At 37.5% G+C, this 27,563-nt stretch overlaps 1 protein-coding gene across 1 annotated transcript in view; it reads left to right on the top strand.

Annotated features, from left to right (window-relative positions):
* Window positions 1–406: 406 nt before the first annotated feature.
* Window positions 407–27,563, top strand: part of LOC149539159 (nucleolar-like protein) — a 44,385-nt gene continuing 17,228 nt past the window's right edge. Inside the window, exons 1-2 of the mRNA XM_089800489.1 lie at window positions 407–835; window positions 976–1,199. Of these exons, the coding sequence (XP_089656615.1) occupies window positions 711–835; window positions 976–1,199 (349 nt within the window). The 5' untranslated portion in view covers window positions 407–710. The remainder of the gene's footprint in view (window positions 836–975; window positions 1,200–27,563) is intronic.

A 27,563-nucleotide genomic window follows, 5' to 3' on the forward strand; every position in this document is an offset into this window, starting at 1 on the left:
GAATCTCTAATCCTAAACTATTTTATAAAAGATTATGTCAGATACAAGATGAAAATGGAATTGATTGAGGTTCGTATAGTTCTTATTAAGTTAGGAATTGATGAGGAAAAGTGTGAAGCCAAAGAGTCCGTACGAGATGGAGGGGCTACAACTGAGAAATTGTGCAATTATATTCAATGAATTCGAAAAGAAAAAACCCTCACATGACTAATTGCATGATATTGCAAATGTTTCATTTAAATGTATTTATAGTGCAAAAAATATTTCAAAAAATGTACTATTTAAATCAACTCTTGAATTGTAATGTTGTACAATGTTTGAACCTCTAAAAAAATTAGTTATATGTATATGCCACTATTCTGTATACAAATCTGATTATATGTTATCAATTAGAAATCTTTCCACTAATTTTACATCTCTTAATTTTTGTCCGCCTACCCCTTCCACCTCTTTCTGGTGCAAGTGCTAGTTATAACCACCTTTCCCCTAATTAAGCATAGTTAAAACCGAGGTCATTCAAGTCTAGCGCGGGCGAGGAAAAGCCCTAGAACGCGCTTTACACCTCCGCTTTCACAAAATCTCGGTAGAACGCACAAAATTGTAGAGCTGAGAAGAGATGTAGTACGAGCAGGTAGTCTTTCTTTTGTATACATCGTGAATGATATTGCTTATCGCCGGAGTAAATAAGTTGAAATCCGAGGTAGCTACAGATGGCCCGATCAAGGCGAAAATACAGAAATTCGAGGCCAAAAGTTCAGGTTGGCCTGCCCAAACTGAAACCCCATGTTTTCAAGCCCGCATTTAGTGTTCCAGAGAAGCTCAGGGCAGTTACAAGGTAGTCATTAGTTGCATTTTTTCCTCCTATGCGAATTTTCTGTTTCAAGCTGAAGACTTGATATCCGGCGACATAAATCTTATCAAAATAAATGGTTGGTTGATTTTACATTTGAGTGTTCTTTTTTGTGTTTTCTGCAGTGGGCAGTGGGATGAGGAGGGTAGCGTTTTGCAGAACTATCGGTCTTTTGGGGTGGTTTCAAATCCAAATTTGATAGGTGCGCTCAGCCGTTCAAAGCAGGTTGTAGAGAGCGAAAGTTTGCAGCAGCCTCCTGCCCCCGAGCCCATTCAGGTTGACACCAATGGAGAAATCAAGGATCCCGAGTTTCAAGTCATTGACAGTGGGAGTGACTTGGAAGAGGATGGTATTTTCCTTAAACCTTACGTTAAATGATATAGGACATTTGTACGGTTGGAATCGATGGTGAACTCGTAAACTCGAAGAGGCATCACTGTGCAATAAGTGGATTGACACTTTTTTCCTTAGACCCTAAATCCCCGAAATAGTAGATGGGAGTTGATGCTAGAGACTGAATTTGGTTAATATGATTGCCTGGTTCAAAGCTGTTTTCTTTTAACCTTGAGTTTTAAAAGTCAAAGCCCAAGCTAATTTATATACACCGTTGCTTTTTTATCATATCTGGAATGATGTATTTAGTATGGATGTAAGCCCTTAAAACTTGGTTTGAACTCTTGTAGTTTCGAACAGACATTAAATTAAGTACTGGAATTCCTCATGCATAGCTCGCAAAGGTGTGCTATTGGGATTTTGCGTTCTTTGCTGTTTAGAGACTACCTTTTCCTTGAGAGTTTTTTCGCAGTGTTCAACGTAATCAACGTTTCTAAGCTTTGAATTGTTATCTTAACGGGATAAAGTAGCATTTGAACCCAGAGCGTCACCACCTCAAAATCAAGGCTATAAAGGAATGTATTGAACTTGCGATCAATCTATGATATTGGAGGTCATTTAATTACACATGTTACTGTGGATGACATTTATACATCGGAACGCTGCATTCAGTTTGGTAAATCTACGATAAACTGCATTGCACAGGTAATGTTGCTTTTGTGATGTCCTTGGGTTTGCCTTTCTTGTATGAAATGGTTGCTTGGCAGGACATTACAATCAATTGGTCTTAAATATTATGTCTGAGGTCCTTTCGGAGCTTTACTACTGTAGGCAGCATGTGCACCATGCATTAAATAAACGTGAGTTTTAGTCGTAAATGTATTTGAAGCAGCGTTTCAAGGATTCTTTTGGAGGGTGAGATGTGGGGGCCAGAGATGCGAGTTCAGGGTATAACAAAATTTGTTTTATAAAATCTGGGGGATGGTGAGGAACGGCTATATATATATATAAAATACAATTTGAAAAATTAGCTACAAAATATAGTGAAAAAGATTCGGCTGCGATACTTTATAAAATAGTCTTCTGCTTTGACCGATGTCTCAATATCAGCCTTGCTGTACCGAGTCAAAGAGTGTGAACATTCTGAGGAAACAATTGCACTGTTTCTTAGTTGCTGTTTTAAAGATGATAAAGCCTGTTGTGTTTAATTATCTGAAAAATGATCACTTGGATCATGCATTATTGTCAAATGATTAATACTAGATCTGGGTTGCCGATATGGGTATGGGGTATGGATTTTGAGTATGTGGTAATGGCAAATTTCATTTGTTTGGGTATGGGTACAGATACGGATGTGTCCCTATATATATTTGTGTGTGTGTGTGTGTGCGCGTGCTCAAAATGGGGAGACTACAAACCAACCAACCACCTAAAATAGAACAAGAAAACTTAGCTCTGATACGAGTCTGATGTAATGTCCCCTTTCTAATTTTGATACTAGATTTAAAGCCTCTAATCAGATTTTTAAATCAAACAACCAACATTTCAAAAGATCATGCAAATTTCTCAAAAGATACCCAAATCGGGTATATCTGAAACAATGCTAAAAACTCCACTTCACATATTATTGATAAATCTGAAAGTAGACATTTCTACTGAATTTTTTGGCAGCATAATGGCCTACAAAATGAAACTTTCAGATCTGCAAAGAGTTTACACAATATCTCCAAAATGGAGTTCAAATACAATGCTCATCGGGCTCCAAGAACAACACAAAATAGCCCAGAAACATCAAAAACACTATCAATCTACCACAGCAATGGGATCACGTCCCAAAGCACTTATTCAACACTATTGTAATAGAAAAATGGCTGCAATGCAACAACAACCCAAACTGATATGAAATGCTCAACTGGAAACACAAAGCTCTTTCAAAAAAACACATGCGACAGACTCGAAAAACTCACAAATTTGCACTGTTTGGTACAAAGGCAAACCCCGCATGAGATTGCACATAGAAAAGCCTCAAACTCCCGTCCTTAGGCTTCTTGTAAACCTGCAAACTCCCATCTTTGGGTCTCCTTCTCCACATGTTTAGCAGCCTTTGAAGAACAACAAGGCAATGAGCAAAAATCAAGTCCAAGAATGAGTCCAAAATGCCTTCGAGTGCATGATCACAACTCACGTCCAAGAGGGGTGAATAAGATATTTTTAAATAATATTTAACATTTAATAATTCATTGGCTTCCAAATATTAGCCATTTTACCAAATCTTTACTCTTTTGACCTTGCTGGTTGTAGCAAAATTTATTAATTTTAATTATTTTGAAAAGGGGACATGACAAGTCCTCCCTCCCAAATATTGTTTGTCCTCAAACAATGAAGGCTAGGATGCTCAAGAATATGTGTTCCTTCCCAAGTTGCATCCTCCAATGGTAATCCCTTCCATTTGATCAGATGCTTTGTGATGCTCCTATTTCTCAATCTTCTTTCTCTTGTATCCAACACCTTCTGTAATGCCCTGCCCGAAGATCCTTGGAACAAGGATTCAAAACAAGTCAAGATTATTTTTTTTAAAAACAAGTATGGATGTATGCAACACTTAACATATGAGGATCACAAAGATCGCAACGAAAGACTCAACACAATCCTGGCAACCGACGAACCTCCACACACTCAAACAGAGAAAACGAAAACACAAGATGACAACCAAACTAAGAATCTCAGATTTGTCAAGGCATGGTAATTTAAGTTAGCCCAAAAGGTATTCAAAACACCAAATTGCGTTTCCCGAAAACCAGTAGAGATACCCCTTTTTTTTCGTGCAAGGAAATGCAACTGACAGATTTTTGCGCAAGGAAGTACTTTCGTATGCAAGGAAACACAACATACTATGCGAGAAACTAGCCCTTCGTGTGAGGAAGTGTATGGCCCAGCAGCAAAAACACCTCAAAGCACCTAAAACTGGTGTGGAGTTCCGTACGAGGAAACTCTATAAGCCGCTTGGAGAAACTTAGTAGACCATGCGAAGATTCAGAACGCTTGCGTGAAGAAGTACAATCTCGTGAGAGGTTTCAAATCAGCAAGCCAAAAAACTTGAAGAAGAAGCTAGGAAAAAGAATTTCCTCCACATTGGGGAGTATCGGATCCACAAATCGAGGGAAGGACACTCGATACCGTAACTGCTAGAAGAAACTACATCCTACCATCTGAAATATAGCAGTAAAAGAATGTACTGAAGCAACATTGCAGTATGCAGAAATAATATCGCAATATACAAGAATAACCAAACTCATGCGTGGTTCCTCCCAACCATAATAGCATCATGAGACCTCGTAGGTCTTAGCCATCCCTTGCACGTAATATCCCAAACTATCGACCAAATCGTCAAAGCTGTCTTATGAAGACGTTACTACTAAAATGTACTCCATCATAAGACTAAGGATATCTAACATGCTAAAAGTAAAGTGTAAGATATTCCAACTAATCGATCTCATCATCTAACATATGTTAATATCATAATACAAGAATGCGTCAAATAAACTAACATCATCTAACATCATGTACAAGCATTCCAATGAAAGCATAAATCACAAGATAATATACTCCAAAACCCGAAGTACCAAGTGACACAACAAACAACGGTCGCATTGGAATAAAAGACCATCTTTGTACATTGGTCCCCAGCAGTGGTTAAGGTAGCTACACCTCCCAACCATGTGAAACCCATAGGTTTACTTCTGTCGTGCTGATGGGGATAATGATTCAACCACACTCACATAAAGCAAACATCCATGGCTAATACTCACGCCAAACAGTAGGAGGATTGCAACCAAGATCATGAGACAATGCAAGTACAACAGGTCTTGGTCAGACACTCAATGGGTAACTATGTAGGGACTCGGCTAGAGGGGAAATAGCATGGCATCATGTAGCCCAAGCTAGCGGGGTGCTGATCTCTCTTCCCAACGGAAGGCTCACGCATTGTGTCCTCAAACTTAATCGGGTGCTCACACATTTTATTATCTTAAGTTTCATTACCACCCAATATTTTATTTAATTATCATTTAGTTAAGCCTTCTACCTATCAACCTGGGCATGGTCACTAGGGATGCAACAAAAGCCCCTCCACGAAGCTACCCTACTCTACCCATACTCATCCAACGATGAGCGCCCAAAGGCATGCATATTCCCAACTCAACCCTAAAGATATAACTCTACCGCATTACCACCGGGAGTTCGGGCCTCGTAAGTCACCTGATAGATGCATGCACATGTGCTTGTGAGTGGGCGCACCACTGTCACGAATATCAAAACACAGGGCTGGATGAGAACAAAAAGCAATAAAACACTCAACCGAACAACTCAGGAGAACAGATGTGGCACACATCCCAATGCAACATAAAAGTGCAATAATGATCTGTCACCCTGAGGATGATTTAGGTCCACGATTAACATCATGCCAAGAAAACTTAAGAGAATTGGGTGACACACAAATCGAGGTAGAAACCCCAAAACTCGAAAACTTAGAAATGAAAACCCATTTGGTCTTTGAGCACAAAAGTCACGAAAATCTAATAAAATTTGGGTTTGGACATTGTATGCAAAGACGGTCAACATAATGACTCGAAATCCCAAACCCTCATCCCAAAAATAGGGAAGACGTTCATACCTAACCAACCGGGCAGAGCCAACAAACAAAAATGGAGGGGAACACTAGTTCTCAGCCTCCTAATAAACAACTATTAGAAATAGATACAAGAACTAAGCTGAAACAAGAAAATGAAAGAGCCCTACTTGATAGCCAAAATGGCTAAAATGGAAAACAGCTAGGTAAAATAAATAATCCGCAGATACAGCTGAAATGACGGCAAAGTAAGGCCTCCCCGAGCTGGATCCAATGAGTCTATCCTCGCAAAGATCCCACGCTCGTAGCTCTCACAATGAACATAAAACCGATCCTTCAGAAAAAGCTCTCAATTTTTCAAATTGCAAAAGTGAAGTGAGGAATTAAATTCCTTTTTCAATACTTATTCACTTTTCGAGTGAATATTCAATTAGGGTAAATAACCAGTTAAACTAGTTAGACTCCGAATTGACCCAAACGAAAACAAGCTATTCCTAGAAATAAGAATTCATCTGTGGCAAAGCTGCTAGAAATTAAATCCAATAAAAACTTAAGCTCGAAAACCCAAAATCACAGAAATTTCCTTAACAATTTTCGTGACAATGTGAACCACTAAATACACAGACACTTTCACTGGTCTAGTCACATAAGGCAAATGATTCCGGATTTAAATCAAATCACCAGAAGGTTTAATTAAAACAATTAAATAAGGATACATTGACCATACGAGGACAACATTGGTAATAATGAACAGTTGAATCACTATCTCCGAGTGCCATTGCTAGGGATATAATTTAATAACATAGCCAAAATAGTAAATGCATTAAATACCTAATTTAACCATTTATTCGATTATACTGAAATAATCCATTTACATCACTCACGTTCGCACAATGCATAATAAAACAAGAATGTAGTAAATCACCATAGCAATAAATCCAACATATAACGTAATTAGAAATGTCCAAATACCGGATAACCACATATCATCATAAAACATACTGTCATCTCAAAATGGCATCAACATGCAAATATGATCAACTGAATAACATAAAGATCTAACATCTATGATATCGAATCCGAATATAACATACGACCCTCAGGTCATCACAAAATACAAATAGCATGAGTACAAATATCTCTCAAATCAAAATACAACAAGGTACAGATTGCAAACACGAGAGGCACTACACCTCCTTTGGTATTAAAACTAATTTCCCTTCATCATTAAGAGATGGTAACTCTGTTGATACTATGATTTGTTGTCCCATAACCTTCTTTAGGCAAGAAACATGAAAACATTATGTATTTTGCTGTTGGGTTGAAGCTCTAACTCATAAGCTATCTCTCCTATCTTCTTGATGATCTTATAAGGCCGATAGAACTTTGGTTGGAGCTTCTCTGCCACACTCCTCTTCAAGGTGCTTTGCTTATATGACTGCAACCTAACAAATACCAAGTCTCCTACCTCAAAAGATCTTTTTTTTCTTTTCCGTTCTTTTCATATCAGCATATAACTTTTGTTGATATTTTGCACGGTGTAGATTATCCTTGAGAGACTTTAGTATGTCTTGGCTTTGCTTTATGAAATCATTTGCCGCAGGTACTTTGCTATCTGAAAGTACTAGAACAACAAAGGAAAGGGCATCATAACCATGGAGAGCACGGAAAGGAAGCATACCAATAGACATGTGATGAGAGGTATTGTAACAATACTCCCCTAGATGCTACCATTTTACCCAAGCATGTTGTTGGTTTGAAACATAGTTCCTCAAATATCCCTCTATTCATTTAATAACTATCTCTCTTTGTCCATTTGTTTGAGGATGATAAGTGGTACTGGGAGTGAGTTTTGTTCCTGACAAATGAAAGAGTTCCTTCCAAAAAGAGCTAAGGATCCTACTAACTCTATCACTGACTATGTTTCTAGGGAAGCCATGTAACTTGAAAATTTCCTTGAAGAATGGTTTTGCCACTTGTGATGCCTTGAAATCAGATGTGATGGTGGTGTAGGGCACCTTTCTTTTTTATGCTTTTTGATGTTTTTGGATTTGTGGAATAAATTACAATGGGTTTTGATCTATGTATGGTGGATCAACCATATATTGTAAGAGTCTATAATGCTCACTAGGGGAAAACGTTGCTAAAAGTTGCCATTTTGGCTTAGAATAGAGGAATATTGTTATTTTGGGGTAGGATGAGTTTGAGGGGTAATTTAGGACTCTATGGATGTTTTCTAGAATCAAGATGCTCACACTCAACCATCAAGTTGTCAAAATAGGCTAAAATGCTCATTGTGCAAAACGTTGCGAAGCAATTTTGAAAAGTTGCTTAAGCAACTTTGACAACTTTTGCAACAATGGAGCAACTTTTGGTTAGATTGGTTATAACCACCCATGCTTGGGATATAAGCATGGATTTGATGCTTGGAGAAGGTTAATGGAAAATTGGATTGCAAATATAGGTTTTTGTAATTTTGTAGGGACATTTGTGGCTAAACTGTACTGTTTTCTTGTGATTGTACGAACTGTATGGATTGGTGTGGTAGATCTGGATTCATGGAAATGTAGAGAATTTCACTAACTTTCATTTAAGTATTTTGCTTTCAAGTTGCAGGGGTGTAGAGTTAGAAGTTTTTAAAGCTTGCTGTTTGCACAGGGTAGTCGTAGTGTTGTTTGGCAAGAAATGGCTCTAACCTAAGAGCCCACCATTGGAATTGACTAAAACCATGGGGAATTAGGGTTAGAGTTTGTACATAATGTCTTTGTTTTTGCAATGGTTTATCTTGGCCAAATTGGAAGCCCTATGGCTGACTGTTGAGAACAGGTAAGCCAAGACAGGGACAATAGTGCTCCCATAGCCTTGTGGAAAAGGTTGAAAGGTATTAGTAGAAGCCCTAGATAGTCCCCTGACAGGACCTGGAGGTGGAAGGAGTAGAAATAAAGGTTGAGGGCCATTTTGACAATTGTTTGTGCTCACTGGTCTACAGGTCTAATTAATAGGCTTAAAATTAGGGCCTGATTGAAATTAGGGTTATGGGTGCAATTGGAAGTCAAGATTTTGAAATCTAACAGTATTCACAAGTACCTTAGAGATTCTCAAGGTCTTGTGTAGGGTCATTTGGAGAAATTGGGATTTTTATCATCAAACAATGAAAATAGGCCTAATAGGCCTTGGAGCAATTAGGTCTCCTAGGGAATTTGAAACTAATTAAGTTGGAGAAGGGTCTAATAGTGTGGGTGAAGGTTCAGTAGGACTATAAATGGTGGAATAGACTAGTAAGTGTCTAAGGGAGTATGTGGAGAGATCCTAGGCAAATGATTGGGCATTCTAGGAGGAGAGTCTAACAAAGAGGACTAGGTATTTGAGGACTAGTTGGACTAGTTCAACCTTGTAAGCTTGGAGTTTTACAAAGATCAGCTATACCTTGAAGGAGAAGTTGATCCAAAGGATCTTGGAGATCCTAATTAAGAAGAGAATCTAAACCATTGGATTGTTAGAGATAGCAAAGGAGCATTTGGAGTGAGGAAACCCTAGGATACCCAAGTCCTCTGCATCAGATGGGAAAGAAATGTGCATACTTACTTAGTCTATCTACCACCACATATATGCAATCCTTACCTTGAGCCTTGAGCAACCCAATGATGAAGTCCATGGAAATAATTTCCCATTTTTGTTTAGGAGTAGGAAGTGGTTGCATCAACCCTGCAGGAAAAATCTGTTCACTCTTATTTTGTTGGCATACCATGCATTCCATAATGTGTTTGAGGACATCCTCCTACATACCCTTCCATGTAAAGCACTCTTGAAGTTGCCTGTATGTCTTGAAATATCCTTGATGACCAGCTAATGGTGTGTTGTGAAAGACCCTCAATATCTTTTCCTTAACTTTTAATCCTGGCACTAAGAACATTTGGTTCTTGTAATAAATCAGCTCATCAACAACCTTATACCCATTATCATCCACTAACTTATCTAAAATCCTGGTAGCAAAGGGATCTTTAGCATATTCTGAAGTTATGGAGACTTTCTGATCAATAGAAGTAGATGTTAAAGAACACAAAGTAGGCTTCTTTGAGAGAGCATCAACAACTACATTATTCTTTCCTTTTAGATATTCAATATCAAAATCATAAGCTTGCAATTTGCTCACCCATTTTTTTTACGATCATTCAAACCCTTTGGTTCAAGAACTACTTGAGACTATTATGGTCTGTCTTTAGAATGAATCTTCCACATACCAAATATTGTCTAAACTTATAAAGTGCACGCATGATTGCCAACATTTCCTTATCATAGATGGAATAACCTTTCTCCGATTGATTTAATTTCCTACTCACAAATGCTATTGGATGTCCCCTTTGAGTTAGGACAGTCCCTATACCTTCTCAGAAGCATCACATTCAACAACAAAAAGTATAGAGAAATATGGAATTGCAGGCACAGGGCATGAACTCATAACCTCCTTAAGCTTATCAAATATTTTTTGTGTATCTTCTGTCCAAATAAAGGATCCTTTCTTTGTCAAATCAGTCAAGGGTGCAGCAAGTTGAGAAAATCCTTTGGCAAACCTCCTATGGTAGCTACATAACCGAAGAAACCTCTCAACTATGTAAGATTGGTAGGTGGAGGCCAATCCAAAATTGCCTAAATTTTTTGTTGATCAACTTGTACCCCTTTAGAGCTTATAATATGTTCCAAGTATAGGATCTCAATTAAATCAAACCAACATTTCGATAACTTAGCATAGATGGATTGCTGCTCCAAGATTCCCAAAATAGTATCTATGTGCTCTAGATGCTCTTTCCATGTTTTATTGTAAATTAAGATATCATCAAAGAGCACCAAAACAAATTTTTGAAGATGCTTGTTGAATACCTTATTCATACAAATGTTGCTGGTGCATTAGTGAGGCCAAATGGCATAACAAGAAATTCAAAGTGCCCATATTGACATTTGAAAGCAATTTTTTCGACATCTTTCTTCCTCATATGGATTTGATGGTAACTTAATCTTAAGTCAATTTTGAAAAGTATACAGCACCATGTAACTCATCATCTATGCATGGTATGGGATACGTATTCTTGATGGTCTTGTTGTTTAGAGCCTTGTAGTCTATACACATTCTCATTGTACCATCCTTTTTCTTAACAAGTGCCATAGATGATGCAAATGGACTAGAGCTAGGCCCTATAAATCCCATGTCCAAGATTTCCTTAATAGTCTTTTCTATTTCCTCCTTATAACTCCTTGGATGGCAGTATGGAGTAGTTATAACTGGTTTGGCACCCTGTTCTAACTCTATAACATGCTCAAAACCTCTATCTGGCTGTAATCCTAGGGGCAAAATCATTGAAAACTATATTACGCCCATCAAGAATATTTTGAATTTCAAAATGGAAATTACCTTGATTCTTTGAAGAGCTTGTTGGGTGGATTATGACTCTTGCTGCCCATGCTATTTGTCTTCTTCGGAAATTCCTCTCCATCCTCTTTGTGGTGACCACTCTTGGTGCTCCATTTGATAAGCCTCTCAATAAAACTTCTTTACCGTTGGAATGGAATTTGAACTCCATAGTGTGATGGTTCATGAATAGCCTCCAATAGAGTGCAACCATTGAACATCCAATTCAAGATTTGTTTCCCCAATGTCAACAACATAGAAGTCATCACATAGCTCATAATCCCCTAAAGTCATCCTGAGTTGTTTCACTACTCGTGTGCAAGGCATAGTGAATCCATCAACTACAGTAACATTGAATCCCTCAAAATGTTCTGCTTTAAGTCCTCTCTTCATGACAAATCCCTCATCTATAAAGTTGTGATTTGCTCCACTATCAAGAAGAATTGTCATCCTTTGCCTTGCTAGTACCCCTTGAATTCGAAAGGGATGGTATCTTGGGACTCTTGATAATGCTGCCAAAGTGCCATCCCTTTTGATTTCTTTTTCTTTTTCTTCTTCTTCTACCTTCTTAACGTCATGAAATTCCTCATGCTCATCCGAATCAGATTCTGAAGCAATCTCAATATAGTGCACTTGAGCTTTCCCCAAACACCTGTGTCCTGGAATCCATGGCTCTCTACAAGTAAAGCAAAGCTTTTTCTTTTGTAGTTCAGTCCTAGTCTCTTCATTTACCGTCTTTTTTGCTGCATTTGTCACATTCTTTGGTGGTGGTGTTGGAGAAGTCTTTTTTTTGAAAGTTTCCCTTATCTTGCCAAAGGTTTGGAGTTTTTTGATTTGTGACTGGTTTCATTGGCACACAAGTTTCCAGCTGCAAACTTCTTTTTATAGCTTCCTGTAAGGTTGAGGATGAGAAAGCCTTAACCAAACCCTTAACAGAATCTTCCAAACCATCAAGAAAAAGATAAACAATCCTTTTTCATTAATATCAGGTACCATAACAGCCACTTTTTGAAATTCTTCTACATACTCATTAATAGATTTGGTTTGTCTCAACGTTGACAATTCTTTAAAATACTCTTCATCATTCTTGAGATCAAATCTATTTATCTATCTTTGACTAAACTCATCAAATGTAGTTACCTGGTCATGACCTCGAGTAGTCATTCCATGATACCGCCAATCATAGGTTGCATCTTCCAAGTCTAGGGTTGCAAATTGAACGACATCACTCTCCTTCATGGGGTTAAGTGTGAAGAAGGTCTGCAATTTTTGTAACCATGCTTTAGCAGAAATTTTGCTTGTTCCATCAAAAGTAGGTGCTGCAAATTTGCTTATTTTATTTTTGAGTTCTCTTCCACTTACGTCCTGCTCCCTCCTATACTCTTTTTGGGCATCAAAGTGTTCAGCATGTCCACATTCTTTGAAAGACACTGAACTACGAAAGTCATCATCTAAGCTATTGCAAGTAGCCCTCAATGCAATCAAGTTTCCTGTAACCTCTTCCATAGGATTAAGGGATGGATTTGGTACTAGTGGCTCATCTGCTGGTAAGGAATTAGTTTTTGTTGATTTAGAGGGTGTGGATTTCAAATTCCTTGGCTTCTCTGAAGTGCTCCCTCTCATCAGTAGATACAACTCGGATTTTTCTGTCAATAACCACAGAGCCTCCCTAGTTTTTGCCAAACTATCCATTGTTTGCTTTTGAGTGTCCTGGATGTGCAGAAGAATTTTTTTACCATCTCATCTGCATCAGCCATTCTTGTCCCTTCCATGGATTTTTTACTTTTATCTCCAATTGAAGGTTTGATCAATTTTTTTAAATTCTTTTCTCGTTGCAAATATCTCTTTTCTCTTTCACTTGGTTGCATGCAAACTTCTACAAACCCTTAGGCTGGCAAGATCTGAGCTCTGAGACCACTGCAATGTCTCCTTTCTGGTTTTTATATCAGATTTAAAGCCTCTATTCAGATTTTTAAATCAAACAATCAGCATTTCAAAAGATCATGCAAATTTTTCAAAAAATACCTAAATAGGGTATACCCGAAACAATGCCAAAAACTCCACAGCTTCACATATTATTGATAAATCTGACAGTATACATTTCTACTGAAATTTTTGGCAGCATCACGGCTTACAAAATGGGAATTCTAGATCTGCAAAGAGTTTACATAGAAGATTCTCAAGCTCCCGTTTTTGGGTCTCCTCCACAGATTTAGCAATCTCTGAAGAACAACAGAGCAATGAGAAAAAATCAAGTCCAAAATGCCTCCAAACCTCATTAAAAGAGTGCGTAACCCTAACTCACATCCAATAGGGGTGAATAAGATATTTTTTAATAATATTCAACATTTAATAATCCATTGGCTTCCAAATATTTAGCCATTTTCTTAAAACTTCACTTTATTGACCCCTCTGGTTGTAGCAAAATTTATTAATTTTAATTATTTTGAAAAGGGGAAATGACATCTGATCTGTTTTTTAATTAAGATTTGCAGAAGACAGTCCAGAGAGTGCTAAAACTGTTTTGCCTTGTCCAAACAGCATTAATGAAGATAGCAAATGGTAGAAATAAAGAAAATATGGGATGAAATGAACTTGTTTTGGCTGGTTTTGTGGGTTTGGCATGGGCACCGGGCCAAACCCTGGACAAACCTATAGGTGAACCTAGACCAGACTTGGACTTGGATCACACCCAGCTCCGGATCCGGGTCTTTGCCATACCTTAAGTGCAAGAAAGTAGTGCACAAGACCAAGGTCTTTCATTTCAAATTCAGAAGCAACTCCTTACATTTAATAATGAGACCAGCTTCACCAATGAGAAACAAATCATCAATGTAAAGTACTAAGATTAAGATTTTATCATCAATAACTTTGAAATATAAATTTGGATCAGCATCATTCTTTAGGGAGCCCAAGCCCAATAAGTAATGATCAATTTTCTCATTCCAAGCACATGGAGCTTGCTTAAGGCCATAAAAGACCTTTTTCAATCTGCACACATATGAATCCTTATTATGTATTACAAAACCCTGTGTCTGCTCAATATAATCCTTTTCTTCAATAACGTCAATCAAGAGTGCTGTCTTCAGATTTATTTGATGAAGTTCCCATCTTTTAACTACTGCAACAACTTTAATAGTTCAGATAGAAGTGTAACATGCTATACGTGCAAAAGTTTCTTCATTGTCTACACCTTCCTTTTGTGTAAACCTCTAACTACAAATCTAGTTTTATAATTTTCTACACTCTGGTCAGTTGCATGTTTAATTATGAACAACCATACAGAGGAAAGAACATATTTACCTTTGGGCCTAGAAACAATGTTCCACACATTATTCTTGATTATGGGGGGGTGCTCCTCCATCATGACAACGTTCCATATTTGCCGTGGCAAGGCCTCCTCAAAACTTGAAGGCTCAGAACCTCAAATGGTATAATGTGATTCATCAAAACAACATATCTTGCAAACTTATGAGGTCTTTTAGTTTCCCTAAAGGTGCTACATGGGGCTGCATATTTTTCAGCCTCTTGCATAGTATGCCTGGCCTACAACAGTCTCTTCTTATTAGCTGAAACCTTACTTGGACCAGCAGAACTATCTATAGGATCAACATGATCAACACAATCAGCAAAATCTTCTATAGTCTCCCTCTTAATCTTTGAAGGGGAATCCGGGATAGCCATATCAATTTCTTGTCAAATTTGCAAGCTACATCTTCACAAGAGACATCTCTACTGATTTCAATCTGCTTTTGACTTGGATTGTAACTTTTGTATGCTTTTGAAGACTCACTATACCCAACAAAAATGCCTTTCTTTCCTGAAGGTTCCAACTTTTTCTTATCTTTTGGAACATGAATACACACTGGACATCTAAAAATTCGAAGATGATTCTGCTTCTCCAGGTGTCATATTATCTAAAATATGATGTGGATTACGATTCTTAACATATACCACTGTCCTACAGGCTTCTGCCTATAAGAATGTGTGAAGACCTTAATCATGAATGATGACCTTTCTTGCCTTAACTATAAATATTATCTTTCTTTCAGCTATACCGTTTTGTTGAGGGCTATAAGGGACACAGAATTCCCTCTCAATTCCAGCTTCATTTTAGGATTAGGAAGCACTGAGGGGAGGTGAATCAGTGTAGTAGTATTCTTATACTTCTTTAATTCAAACCGCAACTTAATAATGAAAACAAATGCAATTAAACTAGACAAGGCATACAATATGAACATCATAACACCATGAGTTGTTGTCGAGGACAACCTGGTTAAGGGAAAACCCCCGGTGGGGATGACACTGCAAATAACTCACTATTGCAGCAGTAAGTGCTTGGTTAAAGACATAAGTACAAAAGGGGAATGCCGTTGTATTCAGGCCCACGGCCTAGAGCACACTACCCAATTACACAATCCAAAATACATGAAGGCATACAACCGTTTACACAACCAAAATGGACTTACAGCCGTATATCGAACTGATTGATGGCATTAACAATGCTGATACAGTTCAAATGAAGCTCCAAACATAAATCTGCCTATACCAAACTGAGGTGGTGTAACAGTATTCTTATACTTCTTCATTCCAAATACTGAAAGCAAATGCAATCAAACACCAAGAGGGGGTGAATTGGTCTAGCAGTATTCTTGCAGTTCTTTAATCCAAACCACAACTGAATACTGAAAACAAATGCAATTAAACCAAACAAGATACATAATATGAACATCATAACACTGCAATTTGTTGTCAAGGAAAACCCAGTTAAGGGAAAAATCCTGGTGGGGATGATACCCACAAATAACTCACTACTGCACCAATAAGTGCCTGGTGAAAGACATAAGTACAAAAGGGTAGTGCACTTGTATTCATGCCTACAGCCTGGAGCACACTGCTTAATTACACACTCCAAAATACATCAAGGCACACAACCGATTACATAACCAAAATGGACTTAAAAGTCCTATACTGAACCGATTGGTAGCATCAACGATGCTTATAGAGTTCCAATGAAGCTCTAAAGATAAATCTGTAAATCAGACATAGCCACTGATCACCACATTCGCATTATTATCTTCTTCTATATATGTCATCCATGTCTCTCTTCTTTGCAATCAAAAAATGATCTTAATATAAGATCACAACTCAAAAACTATAACTCTGTTGGCCGAAACAAAATGATGAAACATGCAGAAGTCTTTGTGACAAAGCAAGATCAAAATTCAAATTCAAATCTTGCTAACCGACACAAGTATCCTCTAATCTCGTTTATCCTAAGCAATCACCACACTGGTATCCAAAATTGATTTACCAAGTGTAAGAGAAATAGTTATACTGAATTTTCCTGTTCTGCTTAAACACTGTCAACCTAATATTCAATAGTGAATATCTCATGTATGTCAGGACTTCAGGATCTGTGATGATTGTATTAGACATAATAGTATGTCTATATTTATGCTTTGCAATCGCATCCTTTAACTCTCCAAAACCTGTCTGATCCAAACTGATATATCTGACTGACTTGTACTTTGCCTTGGGTACTTAGATAACAATACGCATTGTCCTTCTGTAAACTATCTTAACTGTAACATGGTCAAGAGTAAATTAAAGTAGTTGCCGTCAATGAACTATCTTAACTGTAACATGGTCAAGAGTAAATCAAAGTAGTTACCATCAATGACAACATACCATGCATATCCTGTCACTCTTGCCAACACTTCAATACAATTTTATGAAATATACTAGATGTATATTTACCCCCATTATCAGATCTTAAAACCTTTACCTTCTTATATGACAATTTTTTAACAAGAGCTTTAAATTTTTTAAATCTGGACAACACTTCATCAAATTCTTTAAATCTGGACAACACTTCATCAAATTCTTTAAATCTAAGAAAATTAACACTTCATCAAATACTTTATATTTAAGAAAATAAATCTCATGATTTATGAGAGAAGTCATCAATGAAAGTAACATGATACCGAAAACCACTTAAATTAGGCAACTGGCATAGGATCACAAAAATCAGAATGAATTAACTCAGGATATCTTTTGCTGTACTTTCACTACTATAAAATGAATGTTTAATGTTCTTACCTAGAGCATGCCCTTTGTGGACGCCCCAATAATCTAGATTCAGCTTGGGAAGGCCAACTGCAACCTTCTCCATGGAAGACAAGGTTCTGAATTTTAGATGAGCAAATCTATTGTGCGATAGCTCACATGAACTTGTTGAATCATGTGCAAGGAATATAATAGAATGAGATGAAAGTCTATAAATGATGTCATGAGTGCCAATCTTACATGTTGACTTAATGCTTGAATTCTACTTCAATGCGAGGACTTTTCCATCAGCAAATAACTGTTGCCTTCCAAAGCTGATATGGAAATCAGATTCCTTTTTTTTCTAGGAACAAATAGAACATCACTCAGACGAAGAGGAACTCCTGAATCTAGCTGAAATGAAGTAGAACTAGCATCCTTCATAGAGTAAGAAGCATCATCATCAGTGATAACTTGTAAATGAGACTCTTTTTCTTTCAAGTTAGAGAGATGCTCACAAGAACATGTAATATGACGAGAGGCTCCAGTATTAATAAGCCACGTATTACTCTTAGTAGGAACATATCTAGAAATAGCATAAATAAACAATCATCTTTCTAAATTTTCACTTGACTCTCTAGGTGGAGAAGCATTTTCAACATCAGTAATAGCAACTTGATGTTTGAGTCTAGGGTTACCATCTCTATCAAAATGACCAAATTTGTCACATCTGAAACACTGAATTCTAGATAGATCCCTCTTCTTTTTCTTGAGTTCAGGAACTGAGTCAGAAGTCTTATCTCTGAACCTCTTGAAGTTAGCTTTCATCCCTTTCCCTTTAGAAGTGCAGGCAACAAGTACATTATCATCTTTGTGGCGAGTTTTAGGCCCAGTATCTCTAGCTTCTACCCTGCATTCCTCCTCAATGCAATCAGCTCTTAATCAACCAAAGTTAGGAAGTTCAGCTATTCCACTGATACCCTGAATGAAGGATTCCCATGAGTGAGGAAGGCCATTCATGGAAAACATAACAAGATCTTTGTCCACAACAGTGTCTCCAATAGCTTTGAGCTGATTCTTTAATTCTGAAATCTCTATGAAGTAGGATACAACAGATTCATCTCTAAACATCTTAATGAGTAACAATTGGCGTCTCAATGCTAGAGCTATGCTAGTTTTGTTGAATTTATACATATTTTAAAGACATTCAAACATCTCCTTGACTGAATTCAACTTGGAAATGATAGTTACCAAATCATCCTTAATAGAATAAGTCAAGATCTTTCTCGTCTTTCTCCATTGCGTTTTCTCAGTGTCATCTGTAGGCCCAGCTACATCAGACTACACATAATTGAGAATATTGTTTTCTTTGAGCACAATTAGGATTTTAAATTTCCATGAAGTGAAGTTGGATGATCCGTCCAATCTATCTTCAACTTTCAGCCTGTTCACCATTGTAGAGAGCTGAAACAAACAAACTGGAAGTAGAGCAGAGATAATAGAAAAGCTTGAGGATTCTTGTTTGGGATTGTTTCCTTAGACCTTCTCTGATACCATGTTAAAATTGTGAACCGAAATGCATAAAAAACAAAAAAACTCAGAACACAAATGATTAGAGAACAGTTAAAGAGTTATCTTGGGAAAACCCTTCGCTTGAGGGTGGAAAACCCAGCCCACAAAATATAATGTCTTTATTGAGTTCTCTGAAACAATTACAAAATTAGTGAATACCTCATTAGTTATTCAAAAGTTGCCCGAGATACTTTCTATATAGCAACAACTCCTTGATTGTGGAAACAAAATAATCACTATCTCCTGAACTCACAATAAATAATAAATTCCTATGATATACATAACAAAAAGTACGAACACACACACAACAGTCTAAATATTTCTTTACACACACACTCTCGAAAGAATGATCATCTTAACGCAACCTTACTGTAATTTTCATTTAATCAAAAATACTGAACACAAGAATGCACAATATTCTCCACCTCATTATTTTCCTTGTTACAATGCAAACTAAGGCATTTCTTGCGGAAGATCAAAGGACCGTTGTTACATGAACCCTCTGAATTCCCATGGAGCCAAACATTACTCCTGAAGCCATTATGAAGCTCAATGCTCAACAACCTCATAAGAGATGAACCGTCTTGACCATATAGGTCCCAACAACATTAATACACGTGAACTATTAAAACATACCAAAGTGATATGATTCAGCTGCCATGTCATCAAAGAACACTACTGCATCACCAACAATGTTGTGAAAAGTCACATGTTCAGCAAGAGTGGAGGTAAGACAATTGATACAGACATTACTCCAGCTCGAAAACAAAAGGAAACAATTTGGACAACATGAATTAACAAAGCGACAACACTTGAATAACTTGGAGTCTATTAATCAATCATTTAACTCCACAACTCGAACACAAGCATGACTGTAAACACTCTTAGTTGGGCAGCACCCAAAAAAATGGAGAGGCATCAAGCTCAAAGAATCCATAACAGGATATCTTTGGTATGAAGGTGCTCTATTGCAACTGCTTCAATTTTTACATAAAGAATATATATACATAAGCATCTTAATCATATAACATATACAATTTATTATTTGGGTTCAGTATAAGGGTATTGATGTTATAGCATCGAGAGCCATCTTTCTTTCCTAAATTCAAAAAAAAAATTGGTTGTTGAAGTCATCTCTGCTTTGTATTGCTGCTTCATATGTTGTTGAAGTTGAAGCAACACAGCCATCGTGGATGTATTTCTATATTGGCAAATACTTTCACTTGTAATGGCAATCTTTTCATTTCTCACGGAAGGCTTCTTTAGTCATGATAATCTCTTCAATTAACACGAGAAACCCTTGGTTTCAAGACAATGAAGAGTCAGCATGGTGCAGGAGCACCCCTCCTAGAATGCACTAGATTAGGATGCTTTGGAATAAAAATGTAATAAGGATCATTGGATCCATTTGTTACAACTTAAAGGCCCATTTTGTAAGGCCACTTGGCACTAGGTGTTTTTATAAACCTTGGGTCAAAGGTTGGTCAAAGGGTGCATTTTGATGAATTTCATAGTTTTAGATATCTTAGGATGTTTAGCATAGTCTTGAGTTATTTTGGGTCCCTTGAAAGAGATAAAACACAAAGTTGCTCTTTAAGATGTAAAAAGTTGTAAACGTTGTCAGTGTTGGTTATGCAACATTGAAAACTTTTAGTGCAAAATTGTAAAATCCTTCCCAATGATCCATTTGAATTCAAAAGTTGGTTGTGACCGTTGGGATAGTTATATATAGACTTGTGGCTGAGTAAAGTCAGATTGGTTATTGGCAAACAAGTGGAGGAGTGTTTGTATTAACAAATAGTGAATTCTGTGCATTTTCTTGTGTTTTTCCGTATTGTCTGACTCCGTGGATTGGCGCATTAGACAATTGACATGGTTTGATAGTGCTTTGTTATAGCTCTCTATTGTATTTGGTTTCAATTCATAAGGTGAAGTGGTAAGGGAGTTATAATAGTGTTTTTGAAGGTTGCTCTTATTACGATAATAGATGATCGTCTGTTGTTAGTTAATGGTAATCTATTTGTAAACTGTTGTAAATATTAGAATATTTGTAATATTTAGTTAGCTTTAGTTAGCTATAGCTTTAAGCTTTCTTTCAACTAGAATAGAATGTTTCTATTCTTTACGATTGTTTCGTAAGGAAACATTGTTCCATTCTTTTGTATATAAATGACCTCTCGGTCTCTGTTAATAACAAGCAAATATTTTCCAATTACTTTGTAAAATGGTATCAGAGACTGTTTCTTAAATTTTTTTCAGAAATCATAATTTCTTCTTCGAAATTATTAGAACCATTTTCAAAATTATTTTTTTGTGATCCTTGCTTCGTCATATAAAAAAACCTCTAATTTTCGAACAAGGTTTTTGTGTCCTAGGGTTTGTGGAGGATCTCTGCCAAATCGCGGCATTAAAGGCTTCAAAACACGACATCCATAGCCAAAGTCACGGGTCTTTTTTTTTCTTGCTTGCAACCAATAGAAATTGCGGTTTCCTTTGGCTCGCGTATGACAATTTTTTGCTGCCTTCCAGCGACCTCATATTGTGTCTGATCTCTTTGGCTAAACAGCTGCTTGCGTCTGCATTTTCTTGGGATAGTCTTTTCACTGTAAATTGTGCGTCATTCCTCTTACTGTGTTTGCAAATTGCGCGTCCGTTTTTCCCAATTACACGCCCATATAAGCACGCGAGCACACAATCTAATCCAAACGGGAGGCTTGGTGTTGTTTTTGCATTCTTTGCTTTTAAACGCCTCTCCCTGCTTAAAGTTTGGTAGTTTTTTGCCTTCTAAAGCACAATTTTTCTACTACTATCAACCTCCGTAGCCACTGACTAGGGGTTTCTTCGAAATCCTAGTTTTTAACCACGAATTTTTTTCCTGATTGTTGATTCTTGGTGTGTCTTTCAAGAGCTCAATTGGGTTGTCATCCATTTATTTTGGGTCACTCTCCAAATTTTCTAGGTCTTATATTTTTTGCCTCGAAGAACGCGCCTTCATAGATTTTCACATTTTTCATTGGAAAATGTGCCACGACATCTTTGACAGGCATTTTGCTCGAGCACAACTTGAAATTCAATGGTCAAAATTATGACAGTTGGATGTAGCAGATCCTAGCAATTTTTGAATATTGGAACACCAATTAACTTGTTCTGGGTGTTACGAAGCGCTTGATTGCTCCTAGTACTGATCAGGATACTTGGGATCTGAATAATCGAAAGGCAGTGATCCTTCTCAAATTATCCATGGTTGATGATCAATTCTCTCAGATTCCATCCGACAAGATAGTTGTTGAGAGCTGGACACATCTCAAAGGTCTTCATGAGACTTTTGACAAAAGCAGAGCTTTCTTTTTGAAGAACACTCTATTTTCTATTGTCATGGATGAACAAACCTCCCTCCAGACACACCTGAATAGGATTTAGGAAATCCGTGAATAGTTGCTTGCCATCAGTTGTAAGATGGAGGAAGAGGACATTGTGGTTACCACTTTTAAAAGATTACCAAAGTCCTACGAGCATTTTATCGAGACTCTCAACATCACATCTTTTGGTGTTGATTTGAAGTTCACTGATCTTTGCACACTTCTGCTCCAGCAAGATCAATGGAAACAACATTTCGGTGGATTCAAGAAATCCGTGATCAGAAACCTCTAACAAATGCAAAGCTTTCTTTTTGAAGAACACTTTGTTTTCTATTGTCATGAATGAGCAAACCTTGCTCTAGGCACACTTGAATAGGATTCAGGAAATTCGTGATCAGTTGCTTGCCATCGGTTGCAAGATGGAGGAAGAGGACATTGTGGTTATTACTCTTCGAAGTTTACCAAAGTCCTACGAGCATTTTATCGAGACTCTCAACATCACATCTTCTGGTGTTGATTTGAAGTTCACTGAACTCTAAACACTTTTGCTCCTGCAAGATCGATGTAAACAACAGTTCGGTATCAACTCTAGCTCCACCTCTACAGAGCAAGCCTTTGCCGCTAAGTCCTTTTAGAAGGATTAAGGCAAGTTTCAGCAACCATCTCAGTAGAAGTATGCTGCTCCAGCATCAGATAGTTTCCGAAAGAAGAACATTCAATGCAACTACTGCCACAAGTTTGGGCACACGAAGGTTGAATGTCGGAAACACTTAGCTGCCCAATCTAAGCAATCAGGTTCACAGCCCAAAGCGAACAGTGTAGAGCATATTGAGTAGATAGAATCTGTCTTTTATGACTTCGTGGCTAAAAGACCTGCATATCATGTCACGTCGTTTGCTTGGTACATTGATTTAGGAGCCTCTCGTCACTTCACTCACCGCAGAGATTGGTTTACTGATTACTAGCCTTATTCTGATTCGGTTATTTTTGGTGGAAGAGAAGAGTACACAGTTTTCAGCAAAGGCAACATTCAAATTTAGTCTGCTGGGAGGAGTCTCATTTTCCTCGATGTGTACTGTTCTAGGGATGGAACTAAATCTATTCTCATTTAGTTACTGCGACATTCTCCACACTTGGATGCCACCTTCAGTTCACATTATTGTACCATCATTGATCAGGCGACTTAGTCTACTATTGTAGTGGGTCTTTAGGATCATGGTTTTTTTTGACTTACTGATTTTGGTGATTTTTGGGACTTAGCTATGGCTGCCCGGCTGTTTTCTTGTTAGCACACTTTGGCATCAGTTGTATGGGCACTTAAATGTGCATAAACTCTCACAGCTTGGGTAGGATGAGCTTGTTCTTGGATTGCTAGAGATTCAGAGTCAACAGCTTGGAGTTTGTGATGCATACTAGGTTGGTAAGCAACATCGCACACCTTTCCGAACTAGCGATTTATAGCACGCTTCTCAGGTACTTCGGCTTGTTCATGCCGATATCTGAGGCCCTATGGCCACTCCTGTTCTTGGGTCCAGGTATTTTTTGTTGTTTATTGACAATTTTAGTAGAAAAATGTGGGTGTATTTCCTTAAAAAGAAATCAGATGGATTTCTTGTATTTCTAAAGTTTAAACCTTTAGTTGAAAAGGAGTCTGGGAAATCTATTATTACTCTTAGATTAGACAATGAGGAGGGGGAATTTTGTTCTAATGATTTATCTAGCTTCTTAGATACTCATGGCATTAAACGCCAATTAACCACACCCTACATGCCACAATAGAACAATGTAGTTGAATGTTGGAACAAAACAATAGATTTGTCCCGAAGAAGTTTTGGGTAGAAGCAGTTTAACATTGCAGTTTATCTATTGAACCAGTCACTCATAGTGGCAGTCAAAGGTAAATCTCTGAAAGAGCCTTGGCCAGGTCCTAAGCCCAGAATTAGTCACTTAAAGGTTTTTAGCTTCCTTGTTTTTATTTGGATCCTTGAGGCGTCACGCACCAAGTTGGATGCCAAGAGTTAGAAATTCATGCTTGTTGGATACAATAGTCTTCGCAAAGCCTACCGCCTAATCGATGTTGAGCTCGTCTCATCTATAGTCGTGATGTAGTCTTTGATGAGCAACGAGGTCTTTTCATGCTTGTTTCTCTTGTTCTTGATCTAGCAGACCAGCTTATAAAGGCTCATTATTTGGGAGTTAGGCTTCCATTAGTTCCACTTGATAGGAGGGCTCCAATAGCTTTTGCAGCTCCAATTATACCAGTGATCCTTGTATAGACACCTCCAGCTTCTCTTGCAAGAACACCTCGATTTGTAGATGCTTGACCCGAGTTTGATCCAAATTCTTCTGATGAGGAACCTGATCACCAAGCATCTCCTGATACTAATGTTGGTCATTCTACTTTTCGGCCTAAGTGGTGGGCTAAGGCACTTGTTGATCTTCGTGATGATGAACTCATTGATGGGAGAGCTACTAAAAAAAGAGCAAACATATAGAGTTTGTTGACTTTGCTCTATTAGCCAACATTTACAGTGTATTTGAACCTCAAACATATTTTGAGGCTAAAGGAATTCCGGAGTGCGAATAAGCCATGACGTTTGTACACCAGAGCTTGCTAAAAAATAGCACTTGGGTTCTATCTCATCTTCCACTGAGGAAGAAACCCATTGGCTGCAAATGGGTTTACAAAATCAAATACAAATCAGATGGTACTTTGGATAAGCACAAAGCTTGTTTAGTTGTGAAGGGCTTGTCTTAGCGTCAGGGCATTGATTATGAGATGACATTTTCTCCTATTGCAAAGATGAGCAACTTTAGATTAGTCCCAGACATGGCAACGTAGTTTGGTAGGAAGGTCCATCAGATGGACGTCAAGAGTGCTTTCCTGAATGGTGATCTCTATGACGCAACCTCTTGGTTTCAAGGTTGCTAGCAAAGACCATAAGGTTCTCAGATTGGTAAAAACTCTCTATGGTTTGAAGCAGGCCCCTCGGACATGGTACATAAAAATTGATAAGTACCTTAGTGATCAAAGCTTCAAGAGTTCTCTAGACTCAAATTTGTACATTAAAACTATTGACAGTGACATCATCCTTCTTGTATTTATGTGGATGATTTGATCATCACTAATAGTTCGGCATCTTTGATTCAGGGAATCAAACAAAATTTATGCTGGTATTTTGATATGACTAACCTTCGGCTCATGCATTATTGCCTAGGTGTTGAGGTTCAACAATAGTCTTCTGGTATATTCATCCCTCAGTCCAAATATGTGAGGGCTCTTTTAGACAAATTCCGTATGCAGGATTGCAAGCTTGCATCTACACCTATGGAGAAAGGTCTCAAGTTATCCGCCAAGTCTGATTCTCCTTTTGTTGATGATACTACATACATGCAACTAGTAGGCAACCTCATTTACCTCTCTGCTACTAGGCCTGATATCAGCTTCGCAGTCAGCTACATGTCACACTTTATGACAGCTCCTAAGGCTGATCATTGGATGGCCGCAAAGCGTGTTCTTTGTTATGTGAAGGGCACTTCAGATTATGGACTTCTTTACTCTCAAAGTTCTAATCCTTGACTTAGTGGGTTCACAGATTCAGATTGGGCAGGCTTTGTTGATGATTACAAGTCAACTTTTGGATTCGTGTCCATTTTGGGATCCGGTGTAGTCGCATGGACCGGTAAGAAGCAACAGACAGTTTCTCTTTACTCTACATAGAGGTTTGGCTTCATCGGATGCTTGGGGATATGCAAATGTCACCTGCAAGACTGATTACTCTGTTTGTTGATAACGAAGGCATTATCAATTTAGCTTTAGAACCCTCAAAAAATCAGGGTTTCACCAAAATGGGGCTCTAATTTGCTTTGCCACTGTGGGAGTTTGTCGGCCCTTAGGGTGACGCAAGTTGAACCAGTGTCATTATGATTCCAAATATTTAGACCCAGAACTTACTACTCGCTATTTCTCCAATTGAGCCTTAACCAAGCATCCCTTATGTGCTTGGTTGCTGAACAATCCATTTGATGCTGTAGTGAGGAATTGATAAATGGGGGACCCAAAATCTCGTGTTGATAAACATGGTAGAAGGTGTCTAATCCATTGGCCATGTCAAAATACTCCATTCATTGGTAGTTGCTTTGCAAATTTGTCCTAATTAGCTCTATTAGGCCTGGTAACACAATATTAGTTTAGGGGTCTCTTGGGAGAGTTGAAAACTGACCCTTTTTTGGCTATACATACGGGTGAGTCCCAGGTGTTTGAATCTCAGAGCAATCAACTCTGTCTGTTGATCCTCAATTTGATAAAAGAATATTACATGTTTTCAACATATCACATTTTTGTGACCTGAGAAATATAATCTCAAGACTTGCAAAATAAATACCAGTTGATTCTGACATTCAGCAGTAAAAATAAAGATGTGAAATCATATCATGAACAATTGGTCTTGACTTATCATGAAAAGTTTTGACTTAAGAAGGAACTATTCGATGATATCAAACAAGGATGTTGTATGGCTTTTCAAGAATCTGTAGCTTATTGCTGTAAATACAATGCGGTGGTATCTGATAAAACCATATTATAAATCGATTGGATATGGTAAGTCAACCACATAACCCGGTAAGTTCAGAAGTATTGGAGCCTTGGCTGGACGCTATTAATCAGTTCCTTCACAAAAATAACTTCAAATGCATATCTCAGTTTGATTATCAATCACGTCTTTCAGAAAAAGTATTCAATGAAATGGGCAAATTGTGGCAAGGAAATATGTAGAGGGAAAGAACGTGAGGAATAATGCAGAGAGATATCGTGTGGAATGAGACTCCATGTTCTCTCATGACTTCATAATTTAAAGAAGTATTCGGAAAACCTTTTGGCTTCCAAGAAGCCATAACTTAAAAAGAAAAGCCTTGGCTTCTTGAACGCTAATATGCCAAATGTGCATTTCCGTTTCTAGCAAGAATTTTAATAAATATGCAAAAAGATTTGAAGTTTATAAATCAAGGATAATTACAATATATTTATCTATTTGCACATAGATGTATTTATGAGGTGGCATCATATTATTTATTTTATCCAAGGTCATATCTATTATTAAGTATATGTAAATGCATGCTTTATTTGGAAGATTATTTTATCTTCTTGTACATATATTTAAATGTACATATTTGACAAAATCTTGTATATAAATAATATTATGGTGTCACCTTTATTTCTATATCAATGTGCATGTACATAAATATACATTATAGTGATGTGGTGAAAAAGTCAATCAAAAGCCATTTGAGGTATGCATTATTTTTAATTAATTAAAAATAACTAATATTTTAAATGATTATTTAATAGCTCATGCATGTCCATCGATTGTA

The sequence above is a fragment of the Cupressus sempervirens genome, chromosome 9, assembly GCF_028749045.1.
Source record: "Cupressus sempervirens isolate cs-2001-9-10 chromosome 9, ASM2874904v1, whole genome shotgun sequence".
Taxonomy (NCBI): domain Eukaryota; kingdom Viridiplantae; phylum Streptophyta; class Pinopsida; order Cupressales; family Cupressaceae; genus Cupressus; species Cupressus sempervirens.